Raw genomic sequence first — 21,258 nt, forward strand, 5'->3', positions numbered from 1 at the left:
CCTTTCTAACCTTTTCATTGTAAAGGTTTTATACACATACACACACACACATTTATATTTTAAAAATGATATTGAATATTTATGGGGAAAAAACAGCATTTCCCTCTCTCAGCCCTCTCCACTCTCAAATACATTCAACGTTTCTAGCTCTTTGATATTTATCTCCACATTTCCAAACAATATACTGGTTTGCTGCTTATTGATATATTTAGATACTAGTACATAGAAAATGAGGACCTCAACTCAAATGTTGTTACTTTTACAACCCAAATTAATTTTGATTCCATCTTCCGTACATTTCAAAGCTACTCCTCTAATTATATTAACAGCTATTATATATTAGAATAGCTTTTTAAGCGGAGAACTAGAAAGACCCACTTTCACTTTGCTACTATTATCCATTTTCTACATAGCAGCTACAACACTCTTACAGAAAGTAAATCAGATTTTACTATGCTTTGGTGTAAAATTTTCCAATAGCATCTTCTCGTGTTTGGAATCAAACCCAAGTGTCTTCCATAATCCACAAGCCTCTGGATCCAAAGGAGGTTCCTTGAATATCTCGAGTCCAATATCCGCTTAACTTCTCATACGTGATACTTCAGCTAAACTTGCCTCCTTCAGTTCTTTACATAAAACAAACCCCTTCTTACCTTAGGGTCTTTGCACTTTTCTTCCTGCCCTTCCCATGGTTCTTCCTACAATAGACAGGACCTCATTCTACCAGTTACAACTCAAAGAAGCCTTCTCTGACTACTCCACTGCTCTTTCCATTTGTCTCTTTTTTATTTTCTCTGGCATAACTTCACCTTCCCCCTACAGAACCCATCCCAACTTGTAACCTTACTTCCTTTAATGATGGGTCGGTCTCTCTTCTTCCTTCCCCCAAAGTAGAATGGCAACTCCAAGTGAGAAAAACCCTCGTCCATCTTAACACTGTTTTCCATGTCCCTACCCCAAAGATAGGCATATAAAAAGCACCCAAGAAATACGTGAATTAATTCTGCAATATGTGGACTAAATTTAAATTCAACTAGTTCAACCAAATCACACATTATGTCCAGCAGAAACAGGATATTAATAATAGGCTCTTGAAATCTTACAAGGCATGAGCTAATGGACCCACTTCCTAGTCAGTTATTAGGAAATTTGGCTGCAACCAATTTCGATTCTCTTACAGAGTCTTCCAGGGCCACTCCTGACAAAGGACACTAAATTTGTCATTTGGGGCAACGGTACCCACTTCTGGCTGGTGCAGATTCTTTTGTACTAGACAATGAGAGGTGTTTGAGGGGTTGAGACAGTCTGTGCTCTGGGTCTACTTTGGGGTTTATCATATGCTACTGCTTTACTGTGGAGAACTGCCTGTCAATTTTCTTTTAGGGAGTTTTGTTTTGTATCTAGCTAATGCTGAAGACCTTAGTGGGTCAGGTTTCTCCTTAAGTTGTCGATTCTTCTGAACTTCTGTTTCTTAGCAACAGCTGAGACTCTGTCCATCCTCATTGTTCTCTACGTTAGCCTCAAAGCAAACAAGAGAAAAAGTGTGCACGGCAGCTTGCATTTGGCATTTAGTAATATTCCCAGACACATAGTGCATTCCAATCTTAGCAGCTATTGATAGAAATTGTAAAGGATCATCACACTTTTGTGAAGGAGATGGGCAGTGAAAATATTTTGGAGGGAACTGAGAAATTGGACCACTTAATATCATTTGCTCCTTCTTGAGAGTTCTATTGCTATTACTAAAATTTCACTTTCTGGAATGCAAATGTAAAAGCTTCAGTATTAGAAGCAAGGTTGCAAAAAAAATGTTGCAATTCAATAAACCCTTTGACTAATTTCTTTTCCCTTTTCTTTTCTTTCTCTCTCTCTTTTTCTTTCTTTCTTTCTTTCTTTCTTTCTTTCTTTCTTTCTTTCTTTCTTTCTTTCTTCTTTCTTTCTTTCTTTCTTTCTTTCTTTCTTTCTTTCTTTCTTTCTTTCTCTCTCTCTCTCTCTCTCTCTCTCTCTCTTTCTTTCTTTCTTTCTTTCTTTCTTTCTTTCTTTCTTTCTTTCTTTCTTTCTTTCAAGAGAGGGAGAAGGAGAGAATCTTAAGCAGGCTCCACACCCAGCAGGTCTCCATCTTATAATTTTGAGATCATGACCTGAGGCAAAATCAAGAGTGAGATGCTTAACCAAGTGAGTCATTCAGATCCCCCTCCCTTGACTAATTCCTTGATCTGTTTATATAATCTCAGACCAAAGGCAAATTGGCTTCCAATAATTGCCAAAGCTGCTAAATTTGACATAAATAGCCAAATTTGGTGCAATTGACTTTCATCTGGGAACTTTGTTTAGAACTTGTCTCTTTTGTACTTTTAAATGTACTATATAAAACCCTCCACATACAGTAACTAGTGCACATGACATATATATACATATATACATACAGCTAATTCTCTAATGCCTTACCTCAGTGCATATATACTCTGAGTTCTAAGATACTATTGGGGAAAGTGGGGGTAAAAGATTCACAATTGTATAACATGAGCTAACAAGTTCCCAATTTAGGGCAGGAAAATCTTTATTGCCTGCTATTCCACCTTGATTCATCCAGCTTCAGTTTCTCTGTGGTTTGTTGTTTTCAACCCCATTCACAGTCAAACTGGAGAAATACTCTTCAGTTGCAATTGGCAGAAACCCACTTCAGCTAGTTTAAGCAAAGACATGAAATTTTATTATAAGGATAAATTATGATAAATAATTCAAAGATAGGAAGCAAACTCAACCTTCTCAAGGGACTGAGATCAAGAAATGGAAACCTATCAGGAACCAAGGCAGCTCTTATAGCTGTGTCTGGTATGTCAGCACGGTTTCATGAAAGCACAGACTCTGGAGTCAGACTGCCTGAGTTCTATTTTAGCTCAGCACATATTTACTTTAGTCAGGCTTCTGAGTTTCCTTAGTCATAAAATAAAGTGGGGAGAAAGGTATCAACCTCACACAACTATAACAGAACACTGAATGACACAGTAATGTGAGAGATTCTTACTCTGCAACACAACTAAGATTCTCCACATGCTGCTCCTAAGTCAGGTAGCCTTGACCTTTCTTTCTCAGAAAGATTAGTTGACAAACTTTCTCGACCTCAATTTTAAATACTCAAGATAACTTGATTGGTCCAGGTAGGGTATAGTTGTTAATCCTAGCTAAAGACAGAGGCATTGAGTTACCTAATACAAATATAGCTGCTGAGACCCATCCCTGAATGTCTGTATTTCTCAGTGGTGGAGGATCATGAAATAAGGCTAAAATCAGAACAAACTAGATTTTTCTATACTTCTCTTAAATCATCAATCTTCTGTTCTATAGTCACAAAAAAATCCCAATATAAGTGATTTGTCCAATGTCATGTAAACAATAATGGATGAGGTTAATGGTTCAAAACTAGATCTGACTTCAAATTCAAAGTTTTCTTTCACTAAACAATGCATTAGAGTTGTTCACAATGTGAATCTTTGTTTTTTTTAAGATTTTATTTATTATTTTCTATTTTTTAAAAATTTATTTATTTATTTATTTATTTTTTATTTATGATAGTCAGAGAGAGAGAGAGAGAGAGAGGCAGAGACACAGGCAGAGGGAGAAGCAGGCTCCATGCTCCGGGAGCCCGATGTGGGATTTGAGCCCGGGTCTCCAGGATCGCGCCCTGGGCCAAAGGCAGGCGCCAAACCGCTGCGCCACCCAGGGATCCCAGATTTTATTTATTAATTCATGAAAGACACACAGAGAGAAAGAGGCAGAGACACGGGCAGAGGGAGAAGCAGGCTCCATGCAGGGAGCCTGATGTGCCATCAATTTTCCAATCCAATTTACACTTACACCAACAATGAGTTTGTTACACCGTATTTTTTTTAAACAAGGAAAGTAACATTATCAGTCTATTGTGCTAATTATATTTCTCTGTTCTACAAATGTGTTTTGAGGTTCTGTTTTTTTTTTTTGTTTTTTGTTTTTGAGGTTCTTTTGTTGCTAATTATAAGCAAGGTTGAGTTTAGACTACCTTGTTAGGTAGTGTGCAGATCCTCCTCCTTCATTAGTACCCTTATCAAACCACCACTCTACCTACTAAGATTTCACTAAAAAATACTTAAGTTTGTCATCCTTTATAGCATGGTTTCTCAACAATGGCACTATTGTCATTTGGGACCAGATAACTATTTGTTGTTGGGGTGTCCGATGCACTGTAGGATCTTTAGGCAGGATCCTTGGCCTCTACCCACTACATGTCAGCAGCACCTGACCTTCATTGTGACAACCAAAAATGTATCCAGATATTGCCAAATGTCACCTGTGGGGCAAAATCTCCCCTTGCCCCATTAATAACCACTATTAACAAAATAAGTGTCCCGGCCTCTCCATACTTCATCCAAACTGTTTTGAGTCAATGCAGTGTTAATACAACAATGTCCATAGTTTCCCAGTGCTGTAGCACAGTAGAATCATCTTTTAAAAACAGTGAACTTTTGGAACACCTGAGCGGCTCAGCGGTTGAGCATCTGTCTTCGGCTAGGACATCTGGGATTGAGTCTCCCATCAGGTTCCCTGCTTCTCCCTCTGCCTGTGTCTCTCATGAATGAATAAATCTTAAAAAAAAAAAAAAGGACTGTCACCTGTCCCTCAAAAAATAAAAAAAAAAAAAACAATTAAAAAGGTGAGCTTTTAAGAATGCTTAAGCCAAGGCCCCACCTAAAAACAAAGGAATGTAATCTCTTGAGGTAAGGCTTGAGCATTTTTATTGCAAGGCTACCCAAAGTTTAATTTGGGCACAGTCAAGAATTAATGTCTTAGCATATTAGTCTTCCCAGGAGTATATGCTTGAAAATAGATTTCTACCAACAATTTTTCAAACATTAGTAGAATATGAGGTGTGCATATATTTGGGGAATAGAAGACTCACAGAAACTTTAAATCACATCAAGTCATCACCTGGACCCCATAACTATAAATAGTGGTATCTAGTATTTAGCTCCTGGTTGAAAAAAAAATTTTTTTCCCAAATCAGACTTTTAAGGTATATCCATTTCTGAATGCTTGTTAATCCTTCTAGCTCATTATCGTTAACTCGTCTCTAATCAACCTCTCTCTCAAAAGGACATTTCTTGTTGTCTTTGAAATACCTTGTCTTTACCTAAACAAAAATCTACACAACCCTGCTCCCCAAAAGCAAAGAGAATATTCCCTCTCAAGTCAGTCATTGATTTTAGACTCCATGATTCAATTTCTTCATTTATCACATTCCACTCCAACCTGGCTCTGGCCCTATTTATTATTCCAGCAAAATAATTCTAAGGTAACAAAAGCTCATCATGTTACTAAATCCAATGGATATGCTGATGTTATTTCATATGATTCTCAATAGCATTATATACCATTCACCACTCCTTCCTTGAAGTACTTATGCCTTTGTTATCCACTGCACAACATCCTTGACATCTGCAACTCCTTATCCAGCTCATCTTCCTCCACCTAGCCAAAAATTAACTGAAGTTCTTGACTGTATGCTCCTAGGCTGTCTTCCAAGTTTATTTCATGTATACTCAAGACGTTAATTTCTCCCCACACACTTCAGTTTTTATTCAGTCCAGATCTCCCTTCTCAGCTCCAGACCTCTATCCCAAAGAATCCTGACTCAAAGGTATCAGAAACTCAGTTATGATCCAAATTTATGATCTCCACACCTACCCATCTCCAAATATATTACCATTGAAGTGAATGCTATTACTATTCAGTTCCATGCCATTCCATTTTATGTACAGCTTCCCTCCTCCTCCCAACCCTGAATCCAACGGCATCAACAAATTCTGTGGACATTTCCTTCCAAATCTACTCTCTCTTCCATAACACTACCCTGGCCCATCAAGGTATTTCTTATCTTTTAGCCTAATTCACTAAAGGATATTGTGTTTTCTTTGACATACCACTAATTTTTTAAGGCTAGAGTAAAATTTCCAATTTGCAAATCCTTCATTACCACAGTTTAATATCTTTCAAAGGTTTCCCTTTGTTCCAAGAAAAGAACCCACTTATTTTTTATTACTGATTTTAGGGGGAGAAAAGAGGAGAGGGAGAATCTTAAGCAGGCTCCATGCCCTGATGAAGGGTTCCATCTCACAACCCTGAAATTATAACCTGAGCTGAAATTAAGAGTTGGACGCTTAACTGAGCCACCCAGGTGCCCAGAACCCACTTCTTTACCTGGCTTTGGACCCTGTATAGCCTGGCTCCTATGTAGCTTCATCTTCCTTTGTTCTATCTGCTCTAGCAGTACTACCCTCCTTGTAGTCCAAACCAGAGCACTTCGGAAAGTAAAAAATGCCCATCCTTGGCCAACTGGATTATAAATCGACCTCATCTCTCTGGTCCAAGATTTTTGCTCATCTTATTTATTTATTTTTTTTACCTGGAAAGCTCTTTACTTCTCTTTTGCTTATCTATTCCATATTAATTCTTCAGTTCTCAGACCACATCACTTCCCTTGGAGACTCTTCTGACTAGGGTCCTCCATTATGAATTCTCACGATTGGTTCTTCATACCATTTTTGTTACGATTTTGCAGTATGATTGTTTCCTCTATTAGACTTTAACTCTTGAAAGTATGTTTTTGCTCTAATACAACCTACCCACAGGGACCCCTCACCCTGGCAGAATGTCTGGTATGCAATTTATTGAATAAATGTCAACAATAATGCACTGGGAACAGAGTCTCCATCCACTCAAGAAGCTCACAATGTCATATGGAAACAAGTACTTTAATAGGATACAAAGATATGCTGCACTTACATAATACACAATTTGATGTCCTAAAAGGGAGGTGGAGAGCTGCCTGACATGCCTCTTTTTTAAAAAGAATTTATTTATTTATTCATGAGAGAGAGAGAGAGAGAGAGAGAGAGAGAGGCAGAGACACAGGCAGAGGGAGGAGCCGGCTCCATGCAGGGAGCCTGACATGGGACCCAATCCCGGGTCCCCAAGATCATGCCCTGGGCCGATGGCAGCGCTAAACTGCTGAGCCACTGGGCTGCCCCTGACATGCCTCTTACGGTGTCTGTACAATTGCAAGAGGATACGTAACAATCCTTGATGAGTTGCTTAAACCCGTAAGAGGCTAATTCATAAGACAGATGAACTATATCCACTTACATTTAAAGGTAACTTTCTAATGATCTGAAGAAATATGTGGCTAGAGTATCTTGTGTCTCCTAGGAATGATGGGAGGCAATGCTGGGGTCAGACTGTGAAAAGACTAAAACATTATGTATGCAGATTTGTGGTATATTTAAAAATATGTATTTAAAGCAGAGGAGTGATTTCATTAGGTTTCAAGTCTGAAGGAAGCCACAGGTTGAGCTACAGGGAAAGACACAGAGAAAGTGGGGCCTATATAATAAAAGTAGAGGGGATAAAGGGTAAAGACAGCATACCCGAGGTAAAATGAACAGTAAATAAAGGATCTGATACAGCATTAATGCACCAATTTGCTACCAGTCAGCTAATTTTTTTCTTACTCTGTGGGCACACTTTGAAATTAGAGAAAGTAGAATATATATAGTTCAAAGATTATTATTAAGATTTATTTATTCATGAGAGACACAGAGAGGCAGAGACATAAGCAGGATCCCTGTGGAAAGCCCGATGTAGGACTCCATCCCAGGACTCCGAGGGTAACGCCCTGAGCCGAAGGCAGATGCTCAACCACTGAGCCACCCAGGAGTCCCCAATGGTTAGATTTTATATAGTTGTCTTTCAAATTTTTTTTTTTTTTTTTTTTTTTTATTTATGATAGTCACAGAGAGAGAGAGAGAAAGAGAGAGAGGCAGAGGGAGAAGCAGGCTCCATGCACCGGGAGCCCGATGTGGGATTCGATCCCGGGTCTCCAGGATCGCGCCCTGGGCCAAAGGCAGGCGCCAAACCGCTGCGCCACCCAGGGATCCCCTATAGTTGTCTTTCAGCATCACCTTTAAGAACCTTCCATTTGAAACTTGCGATTCAATAATTTATCAGTAAAAATTCCCAAATATGATGGCCAAAAGTGAATGAGCAATTGGTAGATATCAGAAAAATCCAAAAAAAAATTCTAAACACTATCTAGAACCTAGAAATTCTGCATATCAGAAGAGGGAAGGAATAGGAGTGTCCAGCATTCTTAGGAAAAAATTTCCCCAGTTTCTGACTCCTGCCGCCCCCCCTTGCCAACACTGGGAACCACAGCTCCTGTCATATAATTTTAATAATTAAAAACATAGAAAAATGTAAATTTTCACTATAAGGTGACTTAGGATTTCATGGATTCTATTTATAAAGAACTTTGTAAATTTAAGTATATTTGGAAAGTTATTCCACTGTTTGGCAAGGATCTGGGGATGATGACATTGTTTTAGATTCTAGGCTATTTTAATATTGTTCTGATTGTTTTAGCAGCTTCTCATACACAAATCCTCTAGGCAAAAAGAACATAATCATGCAATTAAAATCCTATCTTGGCATCCAAAATATTCATGAGAAAAGCAAGAGTTATCGTTGCCTTTATGTTGAACATCTCACAATTCTGGATAAGTGGTTCTTAATCTATCTCCATCTATGGATGCCCGTCAGTTAACTAGTCCTAGAAGAGTGTAACAGAATCAAGGACCCACAAAGTGCTGTCCTAGATTTTATAAAAATAGTATGTTTTCCAAAGAATATGAAATTTCTCAAATGGGAAATAATAAAGACTTCCTGGTTGCCATTAATTTCCAGGGATTTTTGCCAGTCATGTGCTGAGATTATCAACTGTTTGTCTATTGTTTTTAGTACCAATAGAGATAAGGACAGTCTGTTCATACAGAGTGAAACTAAAAACTTAACCGTTCAGATAACAAATGGTCAAAAAAATAACTCTTGCCTTATTCATTTTAAAATAGCTTTTAGGGGATCCCTGGGTGGCGCAGTGGTTTGGCGCCTGCCTTTGGCCCAGGGTGCGATCCTGGAGACCCGGGATCAAATCCCACGTTAGGCTCCTGGTGCATGGAGCCTGCTTCTCCCTCTGCCTGTGTCTCTGCCTCTCTCTCTCTCTCTCTGTGTGACTATCATAAATAAATAAAATTAAAAAAAATAAATAAAATAGCTTTTAAAAAACTGGCAAGATTGTTCCCATTTTCCACTTACCTTGTAGTTCTCCACGTTCTCAACGGCAATTATAAAATTCTGTGCAGTCATAAGGAATATTATGATATTAACGGAAATATAAATATCCAAGGTTCAATATTTTATTTCAAATTTACTAAGACTTATTTTGCAAGAAAAGCGTCTACAGAGTTTACGTGTAGTATATTACATCCAAATGGCAGTTTAAGAAGCTTGTGATGTGCTTTCAGAAAACACACATGTAACTCGTACAATCCTTTTTTTTGTGAGATGATAAAATGTAGTACAGATATAATTCAACTTTATCATCCGCATCCTTCTTCTGATTCCAGAATTCTTTAACTGCCATGGTTACTGTGTTCTTGGGGCTTTTCCCTTTTACTTACCACTCTAGTAATCCAATAAAGAAACTGGTGTGAGGCACAGGAAGCCCCAATCGTTAAGGCACCTTCATCATTAATTTTGAATTAATATCACCTTTAATATTAGACACTGGCAGTTCGTCTCTACGTTTCGGGACTTCAAAAATGGATTACTTGTTACAATCTTCTTCACAACCCAGCATTACGGTGATTTAGTAATTAGGAAAAAAAAAGATACAAGAAAAAGAGGCTGAGCACAGCTCGTTTTACAAATGAGGGCAGTGCTACATTTTGTTTTACTACTTATTGATAAACATGTACATATATATACATGTATTTTAGCAGACCATGTGTACTTGTTTGCCTTTCCCTACTTCCTTCCACATACTTGGGATGACGTTTTGAGATCTCTCTGAGGCCTCTAAACCAAACTGTTCCAGCAGCTGGTGGACTAAAACAGGAGTTATTTCCGAAGAGATGAAAAGGATCGTTTTGAGAACGCAGCTACCACATTCACGCTCCTCTGCCTCGGAAGGTGGGCCTTGGCACCAAATCTGGAGAAAACGATTAGAGAGTTTGATCATTAACCTGGCCTGAGTCAAAGGACTGCGGGGGGGCGGGGGGGGGCAGGGGGCCAGGTGAAGAAAGTCCACAAGAATTTGGATTTAAAGAAATGCTTTCGGGCAGCCCGGGTGGCCTACCGGTTTAGCACCTGCCTTCAGCCCAGGACCTGATCCTGGAGTCCCGGGATCCAGTCCCACCCACCGTCGGGCTCCCCGCGTGGAGCCTGCTTCTCCCTCTGCCTGTGTCTTGTGTCTCTATGAATAAATAAATAAAATCTTGGAATGCGCTCAACACGAGTGAAGCCGGACAGCAGCGCCACGCTGGAAAGGGTGTTTCCTCCGACCCTTAAAAGGGTTGTAACTGAGACCCGCAGTCACAGTTATGCAAGAAACCGCCAACTAAGTAGCAGCGGGCCAGCTGGACAGTCAGCAGCGTCCCGGGAGCTGCTTTTGTGCAGCGAGCCTGCACCGCGCCCTCCTCCCCGCCTGCGGGCAGGCGCCTACAAGGGCCGTGAAAGCCTTTCCACAGAGCAGGAGGTGTCACGGCAGCAGCAGCCCGGTCTCTCTCTCCGCTCCTGGGCGGCCCCGCCGGGAGCCGGTGCCACCGGCGCCGAAACGGGGCAGGCGGCGGGGGCGGGGGGGGCGGAGCGCAGTTGCCCGACAGCCGCGTTCCCAGGCCGCCTGGTGGGATGCACACCGCCCCCCACCCCGTCGGGACCCCCGGGAGCAGGGTTCGAGGCCTAGGCCCCCAGACCGCGCACAGGACCCCGGCCTGGCCCTCCCGGGGCGCCCCGAGCCCCCGCGTCGTTTTGAGCATCCCCCTCCCCGCCCCCGCCCCCGCCCCCGCAGCCCGCCGCTCCCACGGGAGCCTCTCAGTCCCTCCGCCGCGACGTCCTCGCGCAACCGTTCCGAGGGACAGCTGCGTCCCTACCCGCGCGGAGCGAGCCCGCAGCTCCCGCTTCCCGGAACCGAATCCCCGCCGCTAAGCGAGGGCGCCCGAGCGAGCCCCGGCGGCCAGAGTCCGGCGGCCCCCGCGCGGCCGGCGTGCGCGCCCCCGCCCTCCGCGCGTGCGCGCCCCCGCCGCCAATAGCCTCCCTCCCGCCCCCCCCGCTCCGACGGCCCCCGCAGCGTGGCCCCGCCCCCCGCCCGCGCGCGCGCGCCCGAGGAGCCCGGCGTGCGCGCGCCCGCCCGCCTCGCGCCCAGTGGAGCCGGGGAGCGAGCCGAGGAGCTGACGTCGCGCGGGAGGCGGAGGCGACGGCGACCTCGGCGGCGGCGGCGGCGGCGGCGGCGGCGGCGGCGGTTGCGCTCGCTCTCTCGGCGTCATGGCGGCTGCCGGGAGCCGATAAGCGGCGGGAGCGGGAGCGCGCGCGTGGCCGCGGCGGCGGCGGCGACGACGACGGCTCGTTACTTGTCGCCTGTGCTGCCTTCCTCGCCGTTGGTGCTTCAATAATGAATTGATTGTTGGATCCGCTCCGCGGGGGGATCGCGCGTTGGTGCGGCGGCGGCGGCGGCGGCGGCGGCCCGGGGCTTGTCCTTCCCCTTCTTCCTCCCCCTCCTCCTCCTCCTGCTGCTCCTGCGCCTCCTCCTGCTCCTCACGGACTCCTGCTCACCCCGAGACGCCCGGAGCCGCGGGGACTCGCTCGGCGGCGGAGACCGCGGGCCCGGGCGCGGGGGAGGCCGCGGAGCCCGGTCGGCTCCCTCCGCCCGCGGAGCCGTGCACGCCCGCCGGTAAGAAAGGGGGCGGCGGGCGGGTCGCGATGTGGCGGGGCGGGCGGCGGGCGAGGCCGGGCTGACGGGCTCGGCGCGCGGGGGGCGTGTGAGCGGCGGGCGCATCCCGGCGCCGGACGGGCGGGCGGGGGCGGCGGAGCTCCGGCCTCCCGGCCCCTCGGCCCCTCGGCCCCTCGGCCCCTCGGCCTCCCCGCCTCCCGCCTGCGGCTGGCGGCCCGGGGCTTCGGTCCCGCCGCGACGCGGACTCCCAGCACGTGGGGAGCGGCGGGCGGGCGGGGGGAGGCCGGGCGAGCCCGGGAGGGCGCGGGGCGGGTCTGCGGGAACTTTGAGGCGGGAAGCGCGCCCCTGGGACCGGGCTGCAGGCCCCGGGCGGGCGGGCGGCGGGGGCGGCGGGGCAGGCTTGCGGCCGCCCCCGGGTCCGGGGCCGGGTCCGGGTCCGGGGCCGGGGCCCGGGCCGGGGCCGCTCGGAAAACTTAGCGGCGGCGGAGCGGCCGGTGCGCGACGGGCGCGGAGAGGAGGGTCGGGGAGGTCGAGCGACTTGGGGCCGCGGGAGTCATTGTTCGGCCGCGTCCGCCCGGGGCCCGGCGGCGCTCGGCGCTCGGCGCTGGCCGCGGGAGCAGGATGACGGGGGGAAAGGGAAGTCGCGACGCGCGGGGAAAGCCATTTTGAAGGGCGAGGAGGAGTCCGCCGGGGAGAGCGGGCGGAGTTGCGAACTTTGTCGGCGGGGACAGACTCCGGGCGGCCGAGGTCCCGGCTCCGGGCGGCGTCATTGTTCGGCGGCCAAGCCCGTCGGCCGCGGGGACCCGGGCCCTGGGCGCGCGGAGCGAGCGGGGGCCACTTTGTGGCTGTGGCTGTGGCCGTGTGTCGCGGGGTCCCCCGCGCCGGGCTCCCCCGCGCCGGGCTCCCCCGAGGGCTCCGAGGCGGACTCGCGGCGGCCGGCCCGGCAGCGCCCGCTCCCCGCTGCCCGCTGCCCGCTCCCCGCCCCCCGCCCCCCGCCCCGCGGGCCCCGGAAGGGCCCGTGGGAGCGGGAGGCCGGCGGACAGCCCCGCGCCCGCGCCCCGCCGCCCGCCCCGGTACTTCGGGGCCGGGGAAGGATCTGACGTCTCCTTCCCCCGCGTCTTCCTCTCCCTCCCCTGCCAGAGATCTCCTTTGTTTATTCGCGGGTGGCTCGTAGGTGACTCTCCAGTGCGCCGCTGTCTCCAGAGGTGCAGATGCCCGTGTCTTGCTTGGCTCGGGATTTCTACCCACCCCAAGCCCACCTCTTGATGAATCCTACTGTATGTTCTATTGCCTTTCTTTTCTTTCTTTCTTTCTTTCTTTTTTTATAAATGGAACCTCTGCAAGACCAGACTGGATGAATGCTATTTAAATGTTATCACTCCGGTCTCGGTTTACCTGTGAGAGAACACGTTTGTTTTGACCTGTACGTTTTTCGCCGAAAGTATAGGGTACCTTTTACTCTGTTCTTACGTGATCATTTCCGAAACTTTCCCTCCCTTAAGTGTATGAAGTTGTTGGTAAGAGGAATTAGCGCTTGATTAAAGGTAATGCCCCCCCCCCCCCCCCCCCCCCCCGCTCCATTCATTTGTTGGACCAAGTAACCAATAAGACTTCATTTGGTAGAACATGTTCCGTTCTTGGGATGCAGGTTACATACTACCACTTGACTGTGCTTGTCTATTTATCTGTAATGTGTATATGTGTGTATTGATACACAGTTGCAGTCACTCTAAAAGTTTTATCACTCCACAGACTTTTAATTTCTTCTGTCAGAAATAAGCCGTGGTGCTAAATTCTAGTCCCTAGTCAGGATTGTAGTTAATAGAAGCCTAAGTATTTCGAGGGAAGGACTCCTTCCTACCCCTTCCTTACCATCTCTAACTGACTGAGGCAGATTTTTGTAAGCTCTAAATAGATTGACTAATCTTTTTCTCTACAAGAAATTTTCTTACTTTCTCAATTTTTTTTTTTTTTTTTTAGGTGAATCAGAAAGGGCCCAGGAAGCCTGTGAATGTTGGAGAAAATTCATCCGTGAATTTTTGATGTTAAAGGAGTTCGTTTTTGTATTCATCTTTTAAACTGAGAAGATTTATATTTTAAAACTTCTTGATATTTACAATGAATGGACACAGTGATGAAGAAAGTGTTAGAAACAGTAGTGGAGAATCAAGGTAAGCACTTTATTATCAAGTATTTATTAGGAAGAGAATGTAAAACTTAACATGACTCTTTAGTTTTCCTAGTAGGTGGCAGAGTTTTCAGATCAGATTCTTCCTCTTAGTTATCCAAACAGTAAAACGTTTCTGATACCTGAAGTTTTGTTGATAATACAGGTTTTATTTTTTTCATTGAAATACGCAAAGAAGAATTTAAATATAGAAAGTTTAGGTTTCTGAAGTCTCTTTGTTGGTTTTTATTGTTTGGGTCAGTTAATTGAAAATAGAGCAAGTAAAACGAGACATTTAAATAACTTTGTTAGAGCACTCTTCAAATAAAGACAGTAAGGAGTTCTTAACTCACCTTTTTTCTGGCGTTTTGTCTTCTATACCTGTCCTGTCCAATATAGTAGCCACTAGCCACATGTGGCTATTTAAACTATTTAAGATTACAAAATATTCAGAGCGCAGTTAGTCATACTTGATGCATGTCAAGTGCGGAAACCCACATGTGATTAATGGCTACCATGATGTGTAGCACAGATAGAAAACATTGCTCTCCCTCCAAAAGTACTTTTGGACAACACTAATCTGGATGTTTGTTAAAATATAACTGCAACCCTTTTTCCCCCAATTTTCTTTTTAAAGTAGAGTTTTCATTATATATGAATGAGTTACCTGGGCTATGTCTTTGCAGAGAAGATACAGTTAATGAGAATAAGCCATATGAAGCTATTTTAACATGTAAGAAACCTCTTCACAAAGACTCTTTAAATTTTTATGTAACCCCCAGATTTTGAGTTATCTGCGCATTGATGGAGTCCATGCAGTTGTATATACTTAATCAGTAGAGATCAGGAATGTGAGCATCGGAGTTAGACTGCGTGATTACTTTTCCCAGTTCTACTTTTTATTACTTGTGTAAATTTGGGCAAATTATTTTACTTCTGAGGTTTTGATTTTTTTTTCACTTACAGAATAGGAATTACAGTATTTTTATCTTATTTAAAGTTGAGAATATGTTATGTGTAAAGGGCTTAAAATAGTTCCTGATATGAGCATTCAATATTTTGTTTATTACAATTAGCATCATGTTTTACATACCATAGGATACTGTGTAACTGGAACATTAATTACAGTGGTAGAGAAATGAGATGGGCAAGAAAAAGGAAAATACAGGCATTTGGGAGCACTTCAGAAAAAATGCTGGCTAGAAAAGGAAACATTGGTATAAGTATTTGACTTTAAACTTGGTATTTTTCTGGTCTTGTTAGGTGTACTTTAGTTTATAAACTTTTGTGGGCAGACTGTTTAGATAACATAGGAGCAGTTATAGAAAGCAGCATTATTTAGCTGAACAGGTATTGGTCTATATGTTACATACAAAATCTGAGTTGACAGCTCTGCGTTAACTAGTTCTCTGAACGAGGTCTCTACTTAAAAAAAAAAAAAAAAAAGAATTGAACTGAAACATTCAGTTACTTAATTGACAAAGTATAATAAGGTTTCGGATAATACAGTTGTTCAAGAATCACCAGAGTTGAGAGTCTAATTAGAAGAGTTTTGAATCTCATCTTTGATTCAAATCTCTACAGGCATATTGACTCTAGTAAGTGATTAAGAGTCACGTTGTCCACATTCTTTTATTTATTTGTCAGTGAGCAACAAAATGGTTAATAGACATATCTAGAGGAAACACAGGACCTAAACTCTCAAAAATAGGAAATAAGACTCTTGAGACTAAATCTTCTACTTGAGTATTCAACTGTTACATTCTGAGCCCTTACTGGTTCCAATACTGTTTTATGCATTTTGCTGCCATATCTAAAGGGGAGTAGTAAGTTAGATTTGGTAGTATAAGTGAAAAAAGTTAAACTCTGTGAAATCACATTTACTTAAAGGAATCTTTTACAGTGCATACTTAAAATAATTGCAAATTATATTCTCTAATTATTCTGAGTTATTTCTACTATATAGGTTTTTATGTGCTTTTGAGAAGTGTGGTTGTCAAGTTATCTTGTTCTTGCAACTGCCTTGGTGTTTATCAGAAGGGAGGCGTGCTTCTAATTTGCTTTCATTTTCTTCCTTATTGCTCTTACACTGTCCTTTTCTTTTGCTCTACTGTCATTGTTACCAATCCTAAGCCCTCATTCACCCCCACCCTTCCGCCCCCCAGGCAGAGCTTTCACACTCGGGCAGTATAGAGAAGGGAGATGGTGCTTGAGGATGTGAACTTATACATAGGGGTATTTTCTTGCAAAACAAAAACAAAACACACCACAAAAAAAGCTTATAGTAACTATGAATATTAATATAGAAGGAAGGGAGGGAAAATATATTCTGCTTTTAAATGACATAAATAGTTTTTAAAGTAAAAGTTGATTTCTGTTGGGTAGAATTTTTAAATGTATTTTTGCTTTAGATTTTTTTTTTTTCCCTTTGTGGAAATTCCATTATGAAATGAAGTAAAATTAAGAAGTCGTCTGACATTTTTGGTTGGTATAATTAGCTTTCTACTAAAAAATGTTTTTCCGTGTGGAAAGATGGTCTATGACTATTCTCTGAAAGGAGAAAGAATACACAGGAAGATGTCTCTTTGGCTTATAACTGACAATTTTGAAACTTATTTACTAAGAAATGTGGGTCAGGATGCACCTGCACATCAGTTTAAACTCAGCACAGAGTTTATTATACAACTGAAGTAAAGCTTTCTAAAGATTCCGTTGGAAGATTTCAAAGTACTGATTCCTGGCTGTGTGGATTTGAGGAAAAAACAAACAAAAAAAAATAAGCTTTCCAAATCCTGGTTAGACTTTTTATTATAAAGTTCCCTTGAATGATGATTTAATCCAGGAATAGATTTGTGGATGAAGACCAGAACTACATAGTCACATTTTGCTAATTTTTGGATTAGTACATGCTTCATGCTTGGAAAAGTTTCTCTTCTTGCCTATAGATTAGGTTTTTGATAATCTAAAATTGTGAATTTGATCATTTATTTGAATCACTTTAATTAACGTCTACATATAGTGCCTTTGAAAAATTTTTACAGAGTGAGGGAAATTGTTGGTGATGTGCCACAATGGTCTTAACCATTTATAGTTAACCATTTATAGTTAATCTGTGGCTGGCAATTGGGCTTTATTGACCTGATTCTTAGAATTCTTCTGTTTCTTTGTAGCTTTTCATAGTGTTAACAGTGCTTGATTTAATATATTTATAATACGTTTTAAATATACATGTGTGTAATTTTTATATTTACTTAGAAGAACTTTATATGTCACACAAATTTTCTTGGCTTATAGAAGATACCTTTGTTGGCCTTTTATACTTCACAGTTCTTTGGATCTGAACTTTTTAAAAGTGTTTTTGCTTAAGCAGTGAGTAGGAAATATAATCAGTGGAAATGTTCTAAATGAAAATTTCCTTTTATAAAACTTCAGGGTCTTTTTTTTTTTTTAATAAATTTTTATTTATTTATGATAGTCACACAGAGAGAGAGAGAGAGAGAGGGGCAGAGACACAGGCAGAGGGAGAAGCAGGCTCCATGCACCGGGAGCCCGACGTGGGATTCGATCTCGGGTCTCCAGGATCGCGTCCTGGGCCAAAGGCAGGCGCCAAACCGCTGCGCCACCCAGGGATCCCAAAACTTAAGGGTCTTTAAAAGGCTTTGAGAAGCCCCTTAGTCTAAAGGACCTGTTAAGTTTAAGGAACACCAAGTCGAAGTTAATTCGAACACAGGCCATGTTTCTTTACCATATATTTATTTGTTAGTGTCTTGTTGAAAACTATGGTATGCCATTTTTGGAAATGTTGCATTTATGTACACGCATACCAGAAAGATTTGTTGTCATCAAAATCAGTTTTTCTCCCTAAGTAAATTTGAATAATTTTTAAAGGCAGTGCCAGTTAAAATGGTATTTTTCTAAGCTTACTTTGCAGTTATCTCAGAGTTTTTTAAAAAAAGTCAGTTTATTCTTAAATTTCAAAAGTTTATGCTAAGAAGCATTTTAAGAAAGGCAGGAAAACATGAAATCATAAAACCAAAATGGCTAGACATCATTGAGTTAAGGAAACTGGTTTCTAAAATTTTCCCATGATGTCATTATTTGCAGAAAAGTATGTCTCATTTACACCATTTGCTGTTAATCCCTGTTTTTCAGCTCTGTATGTACTTCATCTATTCCTATTAAGGTTTTTTTTTTTTCCCTCAAATATGCTGTATGTGATAATCTCAGATCATCTAGAATCTTAACATTTTAGAAATTCAATAGGGTATTGAGCAGGAGCTTTAGCAATACGTTACACTCTCCAAATACAATTTACTCAACTAAAATTTTCATACTATTTCTTAGGATTGTGATTAATTTAGTGACTGGAAAGTGTTTAGACTTCTGACTGGTAAGGGTAAAAGAATTGTATGTGATTCGACTTTCAGATACATTACTTTATCTACATAGGCATGAGATAATGTGGAGGCAAATGTTAATGTGTAATTGCCCCTTTTTATACTGTTTAAGTAGTTGCTATTTAAGATCTTGGTGACTGCTTGGTTACATTTGGTAACAGTTCTGTATTTAAAAATAAGGAAATTTCTTTGCAGGGAAGAGATAAAGAATAGATGGAAAAACTTTATCTTTTTTATAGAAAATTAAAAAAAATACATAAACTGAAAAGTTCAAGCTGCAGTTGTGGCCCTGGGACCAGTGGTATTGGCATCACCTGGAGCTTGTTGGAAATGTACAACCTTGGGCCCCACCCCAGTCCGCCTGAATCAGAATCTCATTTTAACAAGATTCCAAAGTGTGATATGTGTTCATGTGAAATTCGTGTGTGTGTGTGTGTGTGTGTGTATATGAACTTGTTTGGCTGGAGTCATTCACTGTCTTGCCACTTTTTGTTGTTGTTGTTATTGTTGTTATTTTTTTCCCTGGGAACCCCCAGAGGATGGTCTCCTGGCCCATTCCAGCAAGAGGTTGAGTACATTTCATTTCTCTTGAAACAAAAATAATGTGGCATGCGATGATGATTGAGCTCTTACTCTGAGCCAGGCATGGTACACATAGTGCACAGAGTATTACATGAATTTATCACAGTTCATCCTTAAAACTCCCGTGATGTATGCAGTATTATGATTCCTACTCTCCAGAAGGGGAAACCAGATTTATAGCCATTTTTAAAAATCTTTTTTAAAAAAACTACTAACTAAATTCCACACTTTACTTGGATTTCATTGGTTTTTCCATTAATGCCACTTATGTTCCAGGATTCAATCCAGGGTACCATGTTGCCTTAAGTTGTCAGCTCTGTGCAGTATCCTCTGGTTCTGTGAGAGTTTCCGTTTTTCCTTGATTTCCTTAAGTCTTAAGAAGTACTGGCCAGGTGTCCTATAGAATATTCCCCATTTGGGATGTTTTCTGAGGTTTTTAAATTAGGATAGGGCAGCCCCCGTGGTGCAGCGGTTTAGCGCCGCCTGCAGCCCAGGGTGTGATCCTGGAGTCCCAGGATTGAGTCCCACATTGGTTCCCAACATGGAGCCTGCTTCTCCCTCTACCTGTGTCTCTGCCCGCCTCTCTCTCTCTCTCTCTCTGTCTCAATAAATAAATAAAATCTTTTTTAAAAAAGATTAAATTAGGATAAACTGGGGTTATCAGTTTAGAATATCACAGAGATAAAGTGCTCTTTTACGTAGTCACGTAGTATGGGGAGGGTAATATCCACATGATATTACTGATGTTAATCTTCATCACTTAGCTAACATAATATTTGCCAGGGGTCTCCACTTTGAGTTACTCTTGTTTTCTTTTCATACTGTATTCTTTGGAAGCAAGTCACTGTGTCTAGCCCTCTCTCAAATGGTTGGGGGGAAGGTTGGAATTAAGTTCTATCTCCTGCTGTGAGGGAGTATCTATGTATATTAAGAGGAATTCTTTTGTAAAGAAGTCTTTTCTTCATTCATTCAATCGTTCATTTGTATAAGCCTGGACTTATGTTTATGAATATGTTTACTTTGGGTTATAATCCAGTACATTATGTATTTTGTTGCTCAGATTGTTCTAGCCTTGCCCATCAGGTGTTGTCTTTCACGTTGGCCTCTGTATCCTTTTTATATACTCCTTATCTTTTTGCCCTAGAATCAGCCATTTCTCTAAAGAGCCCTGGATCCTTTTATTGGAGAAAAGGGTATTAGAAACCAAGGTTTGGGTGCTGGGTATACTTGTTGCTACCCAAGTATCACTTCTAGGTTCTCTTAGTGGAAAAACCAGACAGAGCTTAGGTAGTATATGTATATATACTAAACATATCTACATATCTCTAGTTTTCGGTATCTATCATTATGCATGTTGAGGTAGACATGAGTTCATACTGATGTCTCCAACTCTAATTCTGTACTGCAGGATTCATGATAACCTTCCTTCTCCTTTATAACTTCAGTCTCCTTCAAAGAGAAACTTGGCACCTGCTATCCACCATCCCATCATGCACCACAAGGTCAGATACAGGTAAAGCAGTTTGAGAATTTTTAGGCCATGCTCCCAGAAGAAACATATTTGTCAACTAGAATATAGTGTTTATGTACAGTATACAGTTCATATTATATTTAGACTTTTAGTTTCCAGTCAAAACACTGTTTTCTAAAAAGTTACTAAAGTTAGCTTCTTCCTCCCACCCTCTTCAATGCGGTTGTCATAAATTTGTAATAAAGTTAGATTCATTTGGCACAATTTGCATTCCATTCTGTGTTCCTCAGTCACATGAGTTGGTTTTTTAAAGTTGCATATATTACATTTACTCTCTGATGTACAGTTTTATGTGTTTTGACAAATGCACAGAATCAGTTGTCCTCTACTCCATTACTGTGCAGAGTGATTCCTTCACCCTAAAAGTTCCCCTCTTTTTCCCAGATCTGTTGAATCAGAATTTTCATTTTAACTAGATTCCCAGATTTGTATGTATATTAAATTCATATGCATGTAGGAGAAGCTTTTTGCCTGGAACCATTCAGTATTTTGCCATGTTAACGAAGAAAGATTATTATGGAAACACCTGGGTGGCTCAGCGGTTGAGTGTCTGCCTTCGGCTCAGGGTGTGATCCTGGGGTCCTTGCAGGAAGCCTGCTTCTCCTGCCTATGTCTCTGCCTTTCTCTCGTCTCTCAAGAATCAATAAATAAAGTCTTTAAAAAAAAGATTATTGTGATTTAGAGGTGACAGTGCAATAGCTTGGTTTTAACACACAATCGAGTAAGCATATTCAAATTCATGGAAGCGTATAGGTATACAAATGAG

At 42.5% G+C, this 21,258-nt stretch overlaps 1 protein-coding gene and 1 long non-coding RNA gene across 7 annotated transcripts in view; one reads left to right on the forward strand and one right to left on the reverse strand.

Moving 5' to 3' along the window:
• Window positions 1-9,270: 9,270 nt before the first annotated feature.
• Window positions 9,271-11,771, reverse strand: LOC144292726 (uncharacterized). 5 transcript variants are annotated; one of them, XR_013360072.1, is made up of 3 exons: window positions 11,496-11,771; window positions 10,226-10,342; window positions 9,271-10,078 (listed from the first exon to the last, which is right to left on the reverse strand). It is a non-coding gene; the product is annotated as an uncharacterized LOC144292726 (long non-coding RNA). The 5 variants fall into 5 exon arrangements; XR_013360065.1 differs by lacking the exon at window positions 11,496-11,771 and adding an exon at window positions 11,019-11,130; XR_013360066.1 differs by lacking the exon at window positions 11,496-11,771 and adding an exon at window positions 10,592-10,950.
• Window positions 11,391-21,258, forward strand: part of CHD1 (chromodomain helicase DNA binding protein 1) — a 73,553-nt gene continuing 63,685 nt past the window's right edge. Inside the window, exons 1-2 of one of the 2 annotated variants that reach the window (XM_077863473.1) lie at window positions 11,391-11,815; window positions 13,796-13,986. In XM_077863473.1, coding sequence (XP_077719599.1) covers window positions 13,934-13,986 — 53 coding nt within the window. In that variant the 5' untranslated portion in view covers window positions 11,391-11,815; window positions 13,796-13,933. The remainder of the gene's footprint in view (window positions 11,816-13,795; window positions 13,987-21,258) is intronic. The other variant, XM_077863483.1, reaches the window with a different exon arrangement.

Source organism: Canis aureus, chromosome 2, assembly GCF_053574225.1.
Source record: "Canis aureus isolate CA01 chromosome 2, VMU_Caureus_v.1.0, whole genome shotgun sequence".
Lineage (NCBI taxonomy): Eukaryota > Metazoa > Chordata > Mammalia > Carnivora > Canidae > Canis > Canis aureus.